This window comes from Danio aesculapii, chromosome 15 (assembly GCF_903798145.1).
Source record: "Danio aesculapii chromosome 15, fDanAes4.1, whole genome shotgun sequence".
Classification (NCBI taxonomy): domain Eukaryota; kingdom Metazoa; phylum Chordata; class Actinopteri; order Cypriniformes; family Danionidae; genus Danio; species Danio aesculapii.
The window spans coordinates 45,914,914-45,929,944 of NC_079449.1; the positions used below are offsets into that span (position 1 = coordinate 45,914,914).

The window sequence follows — 15,031 nt, forward strand, 5'->3', positions numbered from 1 at the left end:
ATTGTCTACATGGATTGTGTGGTGTATTTTTGTCAATTCATATAAAATAACTGGATCATTTGTGTCAGTATATTTGAAGAAGAATCGTTTATTTCTGAATCCGACTACACTTGGTCAGACTGTGAGGTATGTTTTTGATTGAATAAAAAGTACTGAATCTTTTGTGCCAGTTCATTGGATGGTGTCTGACTACACTGGTTTCACTGTATATTGTTGACTTTAAAATAATCAAGTATATAATAATGACTCATAAAAGTTATTTTTGGACAATCAGATTAAACCAGTATGTATCTGATTCACTGAAAAGTACTGAATCTTTTGTGCCAGTTCATTGGAAGGTGTCTGACTACCCTGATTTCACTGTATTTAGTTGACTCTTAATGAAAAAGTTTATGATAAATGAGTCAAAAGAGTCATTTCTTTTGAGAATCAGATTAAATCAGTATGTTTTTGATGCAATAAAAAGAACTGAATCTTTTGTGCCTGTTCATTGGAAAAAGTCTGACTACACTGGTTTCACTGTATATTCCTGACTCCAAAATTAACAAGTATATGATAATGAGTCAAACGATTCATTTTTGAGAATCAGATTAAACCAGTATGTTACTGATTCATTAAAAGAAATGAAGTGTTCGCTTCAGTTCACTAGCTAGGAAATTGCTCATTTGGCAATCTGACTACACTGGTTCCAGTAATAACTTTGTAAGTAATTCAGTGAGTCAGAAGTGCTCATATGATTCACTAAAAAATGCTGGATCATTTGTGAGAGTTTGCTTAAATCGTTTGAATTCTTTTGAGAATCGACTACATGGGTCAATCCACTTAAATTAGTAAAAAACTGGTTAAACAGGTTAACCTAACTCCTTCATGTTGCCCAAACACAATTAGATTTTTCACAGTGTTTCATATTGTTTCAATTCATTTTAAATAAGTAGTTTGAACAAGCATACATTTTTGGAGTTTAAAAGCTGCTCTGAAGTCAATGGCGCAGGATTTTTATTTGTTGTTATGTTAGTTTGTTTCTACATGAAAAGGGACATTTAAAGCAGGTTATACACTCGCTGGTAACTTTATTAGGTACGCCTGTCCTACTGCTTGTTAATGCAAATTTCTAATCAGCCAATCACATGGCAGCAACTCAATGCATTTAGGCATGTAGACATGGTCAAGACGATCTGCTGCAGCTCAAACTGAGCATCAGAATGGGGAAGAAAGGTGATTTAAGTGAGTTTGAACGTGGCAGAGTTATTGGTGCCAGACGGGCTGGTCTGAGTATTTCAGAAACTGCTGATCTACTGGGATTTTACGCACAACCATCTCCAGGGTTTACAGAGAATGGTCTGAAAAAGAGAAAATATCCAGAGAGCCAAAGGTCAGAGGAGAATGGCCAGACTGGTTCCAGCTGATAGAAAGGCAACAGTAACTCAAATAACCACTCGCTACATAAATGACAATTAAATGCTTAGTATCAAATGAACAAGAACAACAAACAAACTTTGCAATCTTTTCTAAAAAATTCCATTTAAAGAAGTTTAAACATTGCTGAATAACTGAAGTGCCAATATACAACATAAAATTGGACAAAACAACAACAATATAATAATTTAACAATATAATAGGATGCAATGTTAAAACTGTATGGTAATTTTATTTTAGATAAGGTCACAAAAGATCTATTTTTTTATTTGATTCAGTTTCATTTGTGCATCTTCTAATGAATAGAAAAAAAATAATCGTTTATGAAAAGTTGTTTATGTTCATTTTTCCTGTTTAGAATTTAACTGAGCATTTAAAGGGCACCTATGGTAAAAAATCTACTTTTCAAGCTGTTATGTGCATGTATGGTGTATAGACCGTCATATTGGGGTGATATAAACACACCCAGTGCTTTTTTTTCAATTTAACAACATAAAAAACGGTGGACCAATTGGAGCGGTTTTCAAACCGACCGCAACTTTACGTAGGAGAGCGGTCCCCCCACCCACCAATATTGATTGACAGGCGCGTCATCATATCCTCAGTTTGTTGATTCACGTCCGCCATTTTCAGCGTGAGTCGAAGCGATATCACTAAAGGAACACGCTAGCTCTATTTTTAGATGCAAGGCTCATTGGGCTCAACACAAGATCAATATTCTCCACATTATCGCTCTAATCGGAATTATTGGTTGTATCTTTAGGTAGGTTTGCAAACATGTGTACTTCTCATTGAGTCTACCTTATTCTTCAGCCGTTTGCATTTCTCGCGATCCCAGAAGCTCCCTGTGATCTTAACTAGCATGCGTTTTAGAATTCTAAACATCGGTTTCTATCAGGGTACACTCAAGTCGACGGCTGGGCGCCGCGGACCGCTGCAGAAACCTATGTTTAGAATTCAAAAATGCATGGCGCGACGATTCGGGACACTTCATTTTTCTGCCGCGCCACAGAGAGTGTCTGGTGTGCCGTGTCGCGGCTTCGAGCGGCGCATCCGGTGCCTCAGTTAAAGTTAATTCAGTGTGTGTGGTTATTAGTTTCTGTGTACAAGCTCTGCACTTGAAACTAGCACACAGTTGGCTGTAAAACTGTACAAAGACACAAATGATTTTGTACTCTCTGCTTGGTCTGTGTCCGAGTTGTTCATGTACGACTGAATGCTGATCCTCTCCTGCTCCTCTCAATCTGCCTGTCAGACTGTTGCAAACGCAGAGCGGGTGAGCTCATGGCCCCGCCCCCTTGTTACGTTGGCGGGAAGCCGAAACTAATTTACATGTGAAGCAACACACCCCTAAATCAGCGAACTGTAGACACGCCCCCAACATGACACTTTTTAACACATTATAATAAAAAATCTGAATTGTGTTTTAAACTGAACCTAAACTGACACACTCAGAAGAACCATAATATTAATATTAAATCATACAAAAGAGGTCAACTATGTTCCCTTTAATTGTCATTTATAAGGGATTTATAAAGTCCTCACTTTAGATTAGCTCACAAAACTGCATGAAGTTGAGTTAATGAAGCATTTATTAACATACATAGTAACCATTACTATATGCCTGAATAATAAGATATATAAACGTTAATTTCAATAGTTTATTAATCATGCACTAACTCATTCTGAATGATCTTAAAAAACACCAACTACTCTTAAATACAAATGGTTTGTAAATAATGTGATACTTCATTTAGTAATGAAAAATAAATCATTAACAAAGTATGAGAACACAATCATTAAGTATAAATGTGTTTATAAGTCAAGAATACAGCATTTGTAGTTGCAGTTATAAACTGCTTACTAACGTTTATTAATGTAGAGTTAATGCTTAGCAGATAATGAATTCACTATTTGCTAATGCTTAATAATGGTTCATAGTGTGTAGTTATTATAAAGTGTAACCGTAGTTTCTTCTGCAGACAATCAAAAAAATGTATTGCTTAAGAGGCTTATATTATTGACCTTAAAATAGGTTTCAAAATATTTAAACCTGCTTTTATTCTAGCCGAAATAAAACAAATAAGACTTTCTCCAGAGGTGTTACGCGTGTCTGTGTTTTATTTAATTCATTTATTTATTTGTTGCGGGTTATTTGTTGAGTTATAGGAGGAGTTTTTCTACCCGGCTTGTCCAGGATTGGATGACGCCCGTGACGTCACGGGGGATTCCCAGTATATAAGGCTGACAGCAATGGCGGCTCAGTCTCTCAGTCTCTCGCTCTCCCACAGATCAAGCGGTCTGGCTGGCGGTGCTCCGCATGCCAGGCGATCCATCTACAAGGCGCTCTCTTTAGAATTTAGTTATTGTTAATCTTTTGATTATTTGGTATTCTTAATGTGTTACTAGCTTGTTTAATTTAATACTTTGTTTTCAGGTAGTGGATTATTTTTAATAGTCACGTTTTGTTATGAATGTAGTTTAGTGAAGGTAAGCAGGGGCCCGGAAGACTCACCTGTTTTTTGATTCCTTTAACGGGAGTTGTAGGTAAGATCTGTCCATTTAAAAACAGTATAGTCAGAGACCTGTTTTCCTTAGCTGCCCTATCTATCTACTTGACTTTTGTTAATGTTTAGTCTCTTTTGGAAACATGATTTATGAAAATTCAAGAGTAATGACGGGACGTCAATTTATTAATCGTCTGTGTCTTTCATATGTTCGGCTCAAACCTTGATTGTTGTTGTTGTTGTTGTTATTCGAGCCCGTTTTGAGTTTTGGGCCGTAACAATAGGAAATACTGTGAAAATTCCTTGCTCTGTTAAACATAATTTGGCAAATATTTATTAAAAAATAAATAAAAAACTCACAGGAGGGCGAATAAATTTGACTCGTTTTGAATAATCGTGATTACAATTATGACCAAAATAATCGTGATTATAATTTTTCCCCATAATCGAGCAGCCCTATCCTCAAGTACCTTAAAAGTCTAAAATTCCCCTTATTTAGTTCATGGTACCATGAAGACGAGAAGACGTTGAGTGCTTTCAGCTGCGCGAAGCCAAATCAATAATGAAGAACAACAAAACAAATAATTATTTTGGTCCAGTCTGTAAAGGCAGACTGCTGTAATATGTGCACACAGATGTGCACGGGTAATCGTGTTTACAGAATAAGCGCTATTTTGTGCTCTTTTCCAATCTGGGGCCATTTCCTGCCATGTGATGCATTTGAGTGAAAATCCACGCTCTGCGCTTTTATTAATGAGCCTCTAACCATGGGGTAACCATGGTAATAAGGGCTAAAGGGGAGGCATATAAACAATGGAGACTATTCCTGTGAAATGGGAAAAAAGATAATAAGGAAGTAATGTGCGCTATTAGCGTGTGCGTGTGTGTTGGAGGTGATATAAAAGGGAAAGATGGGTCACGAATGGTGTTTTTTACAAGAGAAAGAGAGAGCTCAAAGAGATGCTGGGTTGTGTTTTAAACCTCCAGACTTCTCTGCAGACCATATCAAGGCCTGGTCCCAATTCTATTTTGTATATAAGGGGTGTAAGGGTATACATGTATTCGTCCAGGAATGGTCACAAGTCCAGATTTGCCTGTCCAGTTACTGGAGTTAAGCAGAAAAGTCCACAGCAGTGCAAAAACTCAGCCGCCATTAACAAAGAAAGAGTCATTGCGCTGACAAAGCGAGATAAAGTGCTCAGAAATAGTTCCGCCATGTTGTCATTGCCATGTCAACTTGTTACAAAGAAGCTCCTGAGAAACCTTTGCCCCGCCTCCAAGTTGTTCTGATTGGTCCTCTGCTGTGTGACTGACGTTATAGAGCCTCCATTATGGGTTTTTGAAAAGTATCCTCCATGCAGTGTGTGACAGCTTTAAGTGAATGAAAATATCCAGCCAACGTTTAAATCTAAAGATGCACTGCGTTTAAAACTATTGGCTCTCAAGTGTAAGAGTCGACTCAGAGACGAATGAATGAATCATCTTGTGTTTAAATCATTTGCCTGCTCTTATTGACGTCGATACAAGACATCGCCAAATATGAAGTTCCGGATCCTGTAAAAGGTGAACGTGCCCTTGCTTACAAACACTAGCTTTCAAAGACAGACCCTCCAGGTCTGAGACTAAGCACAGGGAAGGTGACTGGCCCCTGGGCCAACCTGCTGTGGCCAGAGACCCTGGAAGGGGGTGGAAAAGGGGGAACTCCATGGCTGAGACTAAGCCCAGCAAAACGGACTGGCCCCCAGGCCTGCTCGCTGTGGCCAGAGACCTTGCAAGGGAGGGCAAAGTGAGCCCTCCTTGTCTGAGACTAAGCCCAGGGAAGGTGACTGGTCCCCTGACCGGCTTGCTGTGGCCTGAGACCCTGGAAGGGGGTCGGAAAGGGGGCACTCCAGGGCTGAGACTATAAGCCCAGGGAAGGTGATTGGGTCCCTGGCCGGCTTGCTGTGGCCTGAGACCCTGGAAGGGGGTGGGAAAGGGGGCACTCCAGGGCTGAGACTATAAGCCCAGGGAAGGTGACTGGCTCCCTGGCCGGCTTGCTGTGGCCTGAGACCCTGGAAGGGGGTGGAAAAGGGGGCGCTCCAGGGCTGAGACTAAGCCCAGAGATGGTGACTGGCCCCAAGGCCCGCTTGTTGTGGCCAGAGACCCTGGAAGGGGGTGGAAAAGGGGGCGCTGCATGGCTGAGACTAAGCCTAGGGATGGTGACTGGCCCCCGGGTCCGCTCTGGGATCATGAGATTGATCATGATGCGAAGATGATGATCATTAAAGATAGAGATTCATATCCCATTTCATATGGACCAGCATCTTCTTCCTGCGTATCACAACCTGTAAGTGTGATTAAAATGGTTGCCTCCATGTTTTCTGTAGTTCGCAAAATATGTATTCAATTGTGCATTGCAACTTGTAAGTGCTCCGAACGGCTTGCACTGTATCTCTCAGGTTAAATCTAAATTGCGTACGTCCTCCTTTACCAACTTAAATGCGTTTCTGAGCTCGTGATCCCCTGCCGTTTGTTGTTGATATTATGAAGCTTTTTATGATGATTAAAAGCTTACTGACTTTATGAGCAATATCTGTTTTTCTGTTTTCTTAGGAGAGGGTTGAATGTCTTTAGTTTTTCATTATTCTGTTTATTTTGTACTTTCGCATCACAAATAGCTATTCAGTTTTGTAGCTGATTGTGACAAAACAAGTACTGGGGATTTGTTATTATTCCTGTTGTACCGTACCCTTATCGAACCATGAACCCAAAACAGAAGTACATATCGAACTGTGACTTCAGTGTACCATAACACCCCTAATATACATGTATATATATATATATATATATTTACATATTTATATAATAGCAAAATGATTATAAAATCACAAAGATGGCACAAAATCAAAACAGGGGCAGTTTTAAAGAGTTATTTGTGTGGTACTGAAACACACTCTAGGGACATCAGAGACCTGTTTTACATGATAAGTCCCCTTTAATAACATAAAAGAAATAATTCATAAACTCAAAAGTGTTTCAGCACATAATCCAGAGCAGTATTGGCATCAGTTCATCACCTGATCTGTGGTGTGTTGCTGGACACAGCTGTAGATGTGGCTCAGCGCTGCTCTGGTCAGCACAAAAGACGCCTGCTCGTTGATTAGAGTGTCCAGGTGAGCCTCGATCTAGAGACAATAAAAAAAACCATCACAAATACATGAAAGTTTTACATTTTTAAACTTCCTCAGTAAGATGTAAACAAAACAAAAATCAAGGCAACAACTATGTTTATGTTGCGTTAACTTATTTTAATAAGTTAAGGTTTCAACTAAATAAATTCAAGTAAGTTGAGATGGCTAGAAAATTCCACTAGATTCAACTGAAAAAGTTAAAGAGCCCCTATTATGCATTAAAAAGGTCATATTTTGGTTTTGCGGTCTCCAACAACAGGCTGATATGCGTGCAAGGTCAAGAAACACTTTCACTGTCTTATAATCTGCATTTATATTTACCTAATTATCCCAACCACTCCCATATGATTCGTTCAGTGATTCATTTGTTAACGATGCTAATCTGCGCTGATTGGTCCGAGTCAGTTGTGATTGGTCGACTGCATACAGCGCGAGACAGAGAGCATGGCTTATCAGCAATATTGAAGTAGTCAGAGTGCATAGTGTATGTGTATATCATACCTGCCAACAACCTCATTTTTCCTGGGAGTCTCCCGTATTTTAGAGCTATCTCCCGGCACCCTCCCGTTTTGCTATTTCTCCCAGAAAACTCCGGTAATCTCATTAGAAAATATATGGAAACACAGCACAAGGCTGGGGCTATAATGCTGAGGTATTTTTTTGCAAAAATAAACTTCATCCACTGACTCTTCACAGCCTCATCTTTGGGTAGGGAAAATTACACTAAATTTCCCTCACACTTCAGAGTACAGCGTCTTCACAACATGATTCAACCGGGACCTGCTAAAGTGTTTGTCTTCCTCTTTCTCTCTAAAGTGTTTGTGGCCAGGGCTGGGAGTTTCAATTTTCCCAGGTTTGCACACACAACAAATGGGCGGGGCTTAAGTTCTGTATTGACGTCACGCCGACAAGGCTAAAGATTCATTACAGTGGCGATTCATTTGAAGCACTATGACTCGACTCTCTTATAGATGAATCAATAGTTTTAAACACTGTACACTTTCAGATTTAAGCCTTAGCTGGATATTTCACTTCACTTAGAGCTGTGTTACACTCTGCATGGAGGGTCATTTTAAAAAACCCATAATAGGGGCTCCTTAAGTCAACAGGATTTTTTTACAGTGCATGCAAATGTCAACCTTGCCATGAACTTTTTCAACAAAATAGCAAAACCCTTTGTAAGTTGTTTATGTAGGCATAATTAATAAAAAAAACATGTTATTTGATTTTTAAAGTCACACAATCACCAATTTCACATCTGTCACATCCATAACAGAGAGGTGCCACATCCATAACCAAGTTTTTTTTTCTCATAATTGCAAAAACATGAAAAAAAACAAACAATTTTTGTTCTATAGTGAGCTTATCTCTTATCTCTTAACTCTTATCCTTTTGATTAGGAGTATTCCTTTAGGGTTGTGCAGCTTAATTCACAGAATTTCTACCAACTGCCTTTTATGTAACGTGTAATAAAGCTATTTATGAATGTAATTCTTATCATATTTTTTATTTAAAGGTGACTTTTTTGACTCTTCTAAAGCGTAAAAATATCATAATGTGTTTGCAGATATTTAAGAAACATGCTGAACATTCTTGTATATCTGAAAAACAATGCTGAAGTCAGATATTGTGCTTTGAACATGTGTGTTAAGTGCCGGAACGTCTGTCTTTGTTTTGGTCCCTTTAACCCGCAGGATGCCAGTTTAACCAATTATATTTCAGCACCCCGGGTTGCCTTGGTGGAAAACAGCAAATTTCTTTCATTCAGTCAGAAAGGCTCTCAAAGTGTATTATTACGCACTTATTTTTATTAATTAGCAAATATTATAAATATTACAAACGTAAACACTAGGTGAGCAGGTTACATTGTAACGTGACAAGACTGATAAGCAATTTGGGCTGTTTGCACCAGACGAAACATGACAGAAAGTTAAATACAGCCATTCACAAGCACAGAATAGTGCACTCACTGCACTCCAACGAAATGTAAGGTTTATATTCTAATTAATACCTATTAAACCTCTTTAACATTATTAAATGTAGATGCTGAATCACTGATATGTGTTGGTTTGCACTGAGTCACAGTTCTGAAGCTTAATTTCAAACGGTTTATTTTATTTTCCAGATCTGAGCTGAACTATCTGCTGCTGCTTTTAGTAATATGGCAATAAATGTCACGTAAAATGCCATTCAAACTCACATTATTAGAATTTAACACTGAATAAAGCACATGAGGTGTGCCTGAGCTGATCAGTTTATCATGTTGTTCAGCTGTGAGAAATAAAAGCCGAGAAATAAAAGTGTTTTGATCCAGGAGTGTAATACCTAGTTCAAACACTGGGTGTCAAACTTACAGACTGCACCTTCGCTGAATATCTTCATGGCAAAGACAATGCTAAATTACACAAACATAAATAATACGATACAAAACATTAAAAAAACACAAGTTAGAGTCGCCTCACAGCAAGAAGGTTACTGGTTCGAGTCCCGGCTGGGCCAATTGGCATTTCTGTATGGAGTTCGCATGTTCTCCCAGTGTTGGTGTGGGTTTTTCCGGGTGCTCTGGTTTACCCCACAGTCCAAACACATGCGCTATAGGTCAGTTGGGTAAACTAAATTGGCAGTAGTGTGTGATTGTGTGTGTGAATGTGAGAGTGAATGGCGGTTTCTCAGTACTGGGTTGTGGCTGGAAGTGCATCCGTTGCGAAAAACATATGAAATAGTTGGCAGTTCATTCCACTGTGGAGACCCCTGATTAATAAAGCGACTAAGCTGAAGGAAAATGAATGAATGAATATAAAAGTGCAGGATAAATGCCTTTACAGTCTCCCAAAGACATTCATAACCGTGTTCAACAGACTCTGCCCAATGTATTTTATTATTGTGAAATAACTTTTATAAATGCACCTGAAATTCCAGCATTTCCAAGCGTTTGTCTGTGAACTCGAAGAGCGCCAGTGTGGTCTTCATCATGTAGAGGGAGTTCACCATGTAGGTGGCCATATCTGCAGTGCCCAGGTTACTGGCCGACACTGTGCACAGCTGCAGCAGCGGGTCGAGGATACAGGACAACACCTGAAACACCAGACACTAGGTTAATGCGGTAGTAGCATAAACAAAGAGAAGGAAAAACATCTGAAAACATTTTTCTCCGGCTTAGTCCCTTATTTATCAGAGGTCGCTGCAGCGGAATGAACCGCCAACTATTCCAGCATATGTTTTACACAGCGGATGTCCTTCCAGCCCCAACCCAGTACTGGGAAACATACATAAGCTACATCTCAAATGACACACTATACACTATGTACTTATGCACACACGTTCAACAGCATAGTACATGTATGTAGTGTCGTCCCAAATGGTGCACTAATGTTTTTTACTAAGCGGAAACTCAAACCGTTTCCCTGATGACGTTTCACGGTTGCCAAATTACCATCGGGAGCCGGTATAATCACTCTCGTTGGAGAATTTTGCTTTCACCATCCAAAATCAATAAAGTTATCCAACATGTGTACCTGACAGCTCCGCCCCTTCCGCTACGTGAGCAAAGCTGCAGTCATTGAGTGCGTGAAGTGTCCATCATTCCACACCTAATTTTATCAAATGAGTGCATCATCCACATTATTAAAGTGGACTCACTTATTTTAGAGTTTTCAGTGTGAATGTACTACTTACACTTTTTATACTACAAAAAATGGCGTAGATTAATGCATAAGCATGCGATTTGGGACGCAGCTATACACTCTCATATTCACACACTCTGGCCAATTTAGTTCTTCCAATTCACCTATAGCGCATGTGTTTGGACTGTTAGGGAAACCTGAGCACCCGGAGGAAACCCACGTCAACAAGTACAACAAGCTACAAGTAGGCGTGGCCAACCGTCGCCATTTTGTTCGCGCGTCATCGCACCCACGGAGGGATACCAAACAAGGGCAAAGAGGCGGAGAGTGAGCGGAGCTACAGACACCTGCTGGCACTTTGCTTAGACCTGGCAGACAGACTTTACTTTGGGAGAAACGCTTGATACTTTATTACCTGCGAATTGTTTGTGTTCTGACCACATGTGCTTGGCTGTACACTATATCAATAAAGTGTTTAGACTTTTAAAAACACTGTAGTAACACATTGAGCCACTAAACATTGTTCTTGTGATGTTTTTCTACAGGAGGAAAACGCGAATTACTTCCAAACACTTCAGATATAGTGTGTGTTAGTAAATGCAGGACTATTGATGAACTCCAGCATAACACTGTATGATAACGCTTCAGATGACTGTTCTAGAGCCTACAGCTAATCAATCTGTCAGATTCTGGAGTGCTTTACGGGTCTAAAGAAAAATATTAATGATAAATGATCTTAAATAAAACAAATACATTTATAGAGATGGTATACAAGTATATAACTTTACTCACATGGGAAACGAAGGCCACATGAATGGTTTGTGAGCACAATTAAATGCACACAGCATCCCATATCATCTGATAATTGTAAGAAATAAGTCCAAAAGGCAGCTGACTGTGTAAAGCCACATAAAACAAAACAAAAATACGATGAATATGCCGAGATCAGTGGCTAATCTGCCGGATTCAGCTGAGGTGAAGTGACGGCGACCAGCGAGACCTAGCTGTCACTCAAGTGGCCACGCCCTTAATTATGCAAACTTAATATAACCTAAAATAAAGGAAATGGATGAGTTATAAAAAAATTCACCCCCTCACAGTTGTCATGGAGGGTAATAATAGCGATATGAACCAAAATCGTTCTTTGTACCAGGCTGTAAACATCTTTTTTTCTGCTGTGAAGTTGGCCATTCTAACAGTGGGCTCAATTGCAACTTGCTCTATTATGGAGCCAGGACTAGCGGAATTTTGATGAATTGCAGTTTCAGTTACTTCCTTATTGGCTTCCCGAGGGAGAGCGGGAGGTTGCCACTTGGTCAACACGAGGAAAACATGCAAACGCCACACAGAAATGCCAACTGACCCAGCCAGGACTTGAACCAGCGACCTTCTTGTAGCGAGGCAACAGTGCTAACCACTGAGCCACCATGCCGTTGTACTGTGTATATTTATTATGTATATATAAATACACACATCCATGTGTACAGTAGTGTGAAAAAGTATTTGCCCCCTCACTGATTTCTTATCATTTGTCATCATTTGCTTTTGAGTATCTTTGCATCTCTGCATTATGTCTCGCTTTTGAGGATCTTTTGGTCTACTTCACTTTGTCAGGCAGCTCCTATTTAAGTGATTTCTTCATTGCAAACAGGTGTGGCAGTAACTAGACCTGGGTGTGGCTGAAGAAATTGAACTCAGTTGGTGTGCTAACTCAGTTTGGCAGAAACACTCTTTCTCACACAGGACTATGCAGATTTGTATTTTGTTTTCCCTCAATAGTTAAAAACATTCATTTTGAACTGCATGTAGTGTTTATGTGTGTTATCTTTGACTAATATCTAAACCAGTTTGATGGTCAGAAACATTAAATTGCGAAAAACATGCAAAAAAAAAAAATCAGTGAGGCACTTTTTCACACCACTGTATATGTAAACTGTGCACGCATAAACATGAATACACATTTTATGACAACAAATTTAAAAACACACTTCAGAAACATTCTACTTCTATAAATACACTTAATACGCTGTGTAAAATAAAACCACGAAAACAAAAAGTTGGATGAAACCAATCAAATAAAACGTGTTGCTTCTTTTTCAAAACTTGGAACGAAGAATCACCTGCGCAAAATCAGCCTGACGGGCATCCAGAGGCAGAACTGATGAATCATGGGATGCCAAAACCTCTCTGAGCAGAGACAGAGTCTGAGTAAGTGAGGCAGTGGGACCCAGATCAGGAGGAGGAAGCTCTACCTGAGTCCAAAGAAGAAAAAAATCATTTTTATACACAGAAATTTGCATATACAGTTAGAGACAGAATTATTAGCCTCTCCGTATACTTTTCACTTTCTGTTTGACAGAGCAAAGATTATTTTTCAACACATTTCTAAACATAACAGTTTTAATAACTTCATTTCTAATATTTTATCTTTGTCATGATGACAGTAAATAATATTAGACTAGATATTTTTCAAGATACTAGTATTCAGCTTTAAGAGACATTTAAAGGCTTAACTAGGTTAATTAGGGTAACTAGGCAGGTTAGGGTAATTGGGCAAGTCATTGTATAACAGTAGTTTGTTCTGTAGACTATCAAAAACAAGTTTGGCTTAAGGGGGCTAATAAATGGGTTGGAAAAAAATAAAAAAACTGCTTTTATTCTAGCCGAAATAAAACAAATAAGACTTTCTCCAGAAGAAAAAATGTTATTGTAAACATACGATATAAAAAATTAAATGAAGGGCAGAGGGTTGCTGAACACCTACTGATATATATATATATATTAGTGGTGGGCCGTTATCAGTTACGTGCTGCGTTAACGCGAGACTCTCATCAGGCGATAAAAAAAATATTGCCGTTAATCTATTCTCAAAGTTGGGTTGGGAGCTGGGTCTATTCTACGCAAGCTATGATGTCTTTCACCTTGATATTTTAACATGGATGTATACCTGACCGGTGAGCCATCTGCCAAACCAGTTCCCTTCTGAATCAAATCAGCGGGATGCCTGACTTTAACTGCAGTTCAGCAGTTTCACTTTAACTCATGAACATTTCATTCATGCCGTCGTGACAAACTGGTGTATTAGACGCAAATAAGGAGCAAGGGCTGCTGAGAGTGTTATAGATTGTAATGACGCTCGCCAAACGTAAAGAAAAAAAATGTCCGCATTTTGCTATGTGTGTGAGTGTGTTTGTGTGTGTGCGCGGTCCTTTACTGACAGCCGCCTGTGTGGATCTTGTCGGAAAATATGGCGAAAAGTCCTACATGACGGTAATAGTTTGATTGCGGTGTTTACTTCAGTAATGCCACTAATATCTGCATACTCCACATGTCTTAACTCCATTTCTGTTTAGTTCAGTTATGACTTTAGTGGCATTAAGGTAATCAAAAATCTCTGTTTACATGGTAGACTCTTAATCAGAGTATTCATATTAAAATCGTATTAAAGTATTGCTGCCCATGTAAACATACTCAATGTTTGACACACCGTCAGGGCTCTGTGAACTTGGCATTGAGAAGCAGCATTTTCTGTATGTACGTACATCAAAAGCAAGTATGAAATCGCTGTTTGGAGCTTATGTAGGCCTACAGTTCAACATTCATACTTAACTGAATAAACAGTTAGTAAACACAAGTACATCTTATTGAACATCATTTATTTTCATCACCAATTATCATAGTAGAGCAGTTTCTCAAGCAGTTTGTGATGCATTTTGGAAACAGGAGATGAGCCCCTAGTCGAATGCGCCGCCTGGCTAGAAAAACCCATTCTCAAAGATTTATTATTTAGGAAGCACACATATGTATATGTATATGTATATATATATATATATATATATATATATATATATATATATATATATATATATATATATATATATATATATATATATATATATATATGTGTATATATACATACATACATACATACATACATGCATACATATATATATATATATATATATATATATATATATATATATATATATATATATATATACATACACATATATACACATATATACACATATATACACATACACATTACAAAAAAAACACAAGATGCAGTAATGTCACTGTGTAAAAAGTGTCTGTTTTTAATAAACAAAGGGTTAAACCCTCAAAAGGAGTGCTGTGTGACTTTTCGTTTAACAAAATGTTCCGTTTTGAACTTTTAAAGAGCATTATTTACCGCAGTAAGTTCAGTTGAAGAGCCTGGCCTGTCTGACAGCGAGTCTGACACCTCTGAAGGCTGACTAATAAACACCCTGCTACGCTAGCGCTAGCCAGAGCTCAGCTTTCTCTAATGGAGCTC

The 15,031-nt window shown here is 38.7% G+C and overlaps 1 protein-coding gene across 1 annotated transcript in view; it reads right to left on the bottom strand.

Moving 5' to 3' along the window:
* Window positions 1-15,031, bottom strand: part of cog6 (component of oligomeric golgi complex 6) — an 86,042-nt gene that overhangs the window by 14,691 nt on the left and 56,320 nt on the right. Inside the window, exons 14-16 of the mRNA XM_056473620.1 lie at window positions 12,837-12,968; window positions 10,001-10,168; window positions 6,980-7,087 (exon numbers count right to left, since the gene is read on the bottom strand). Of these exons, the coding sequence (XP_056329595.1) occupies window positions 6,980-7,087; window positions 10,001-10,168; window positions 12,837-12,968 (408 nt within the window). The remainder of the gene's footprint in view (window positions 1-6,979; window positions 7,088-10,000; window positions 10,169-12,836; window positions 12,969-15,031) is intronic.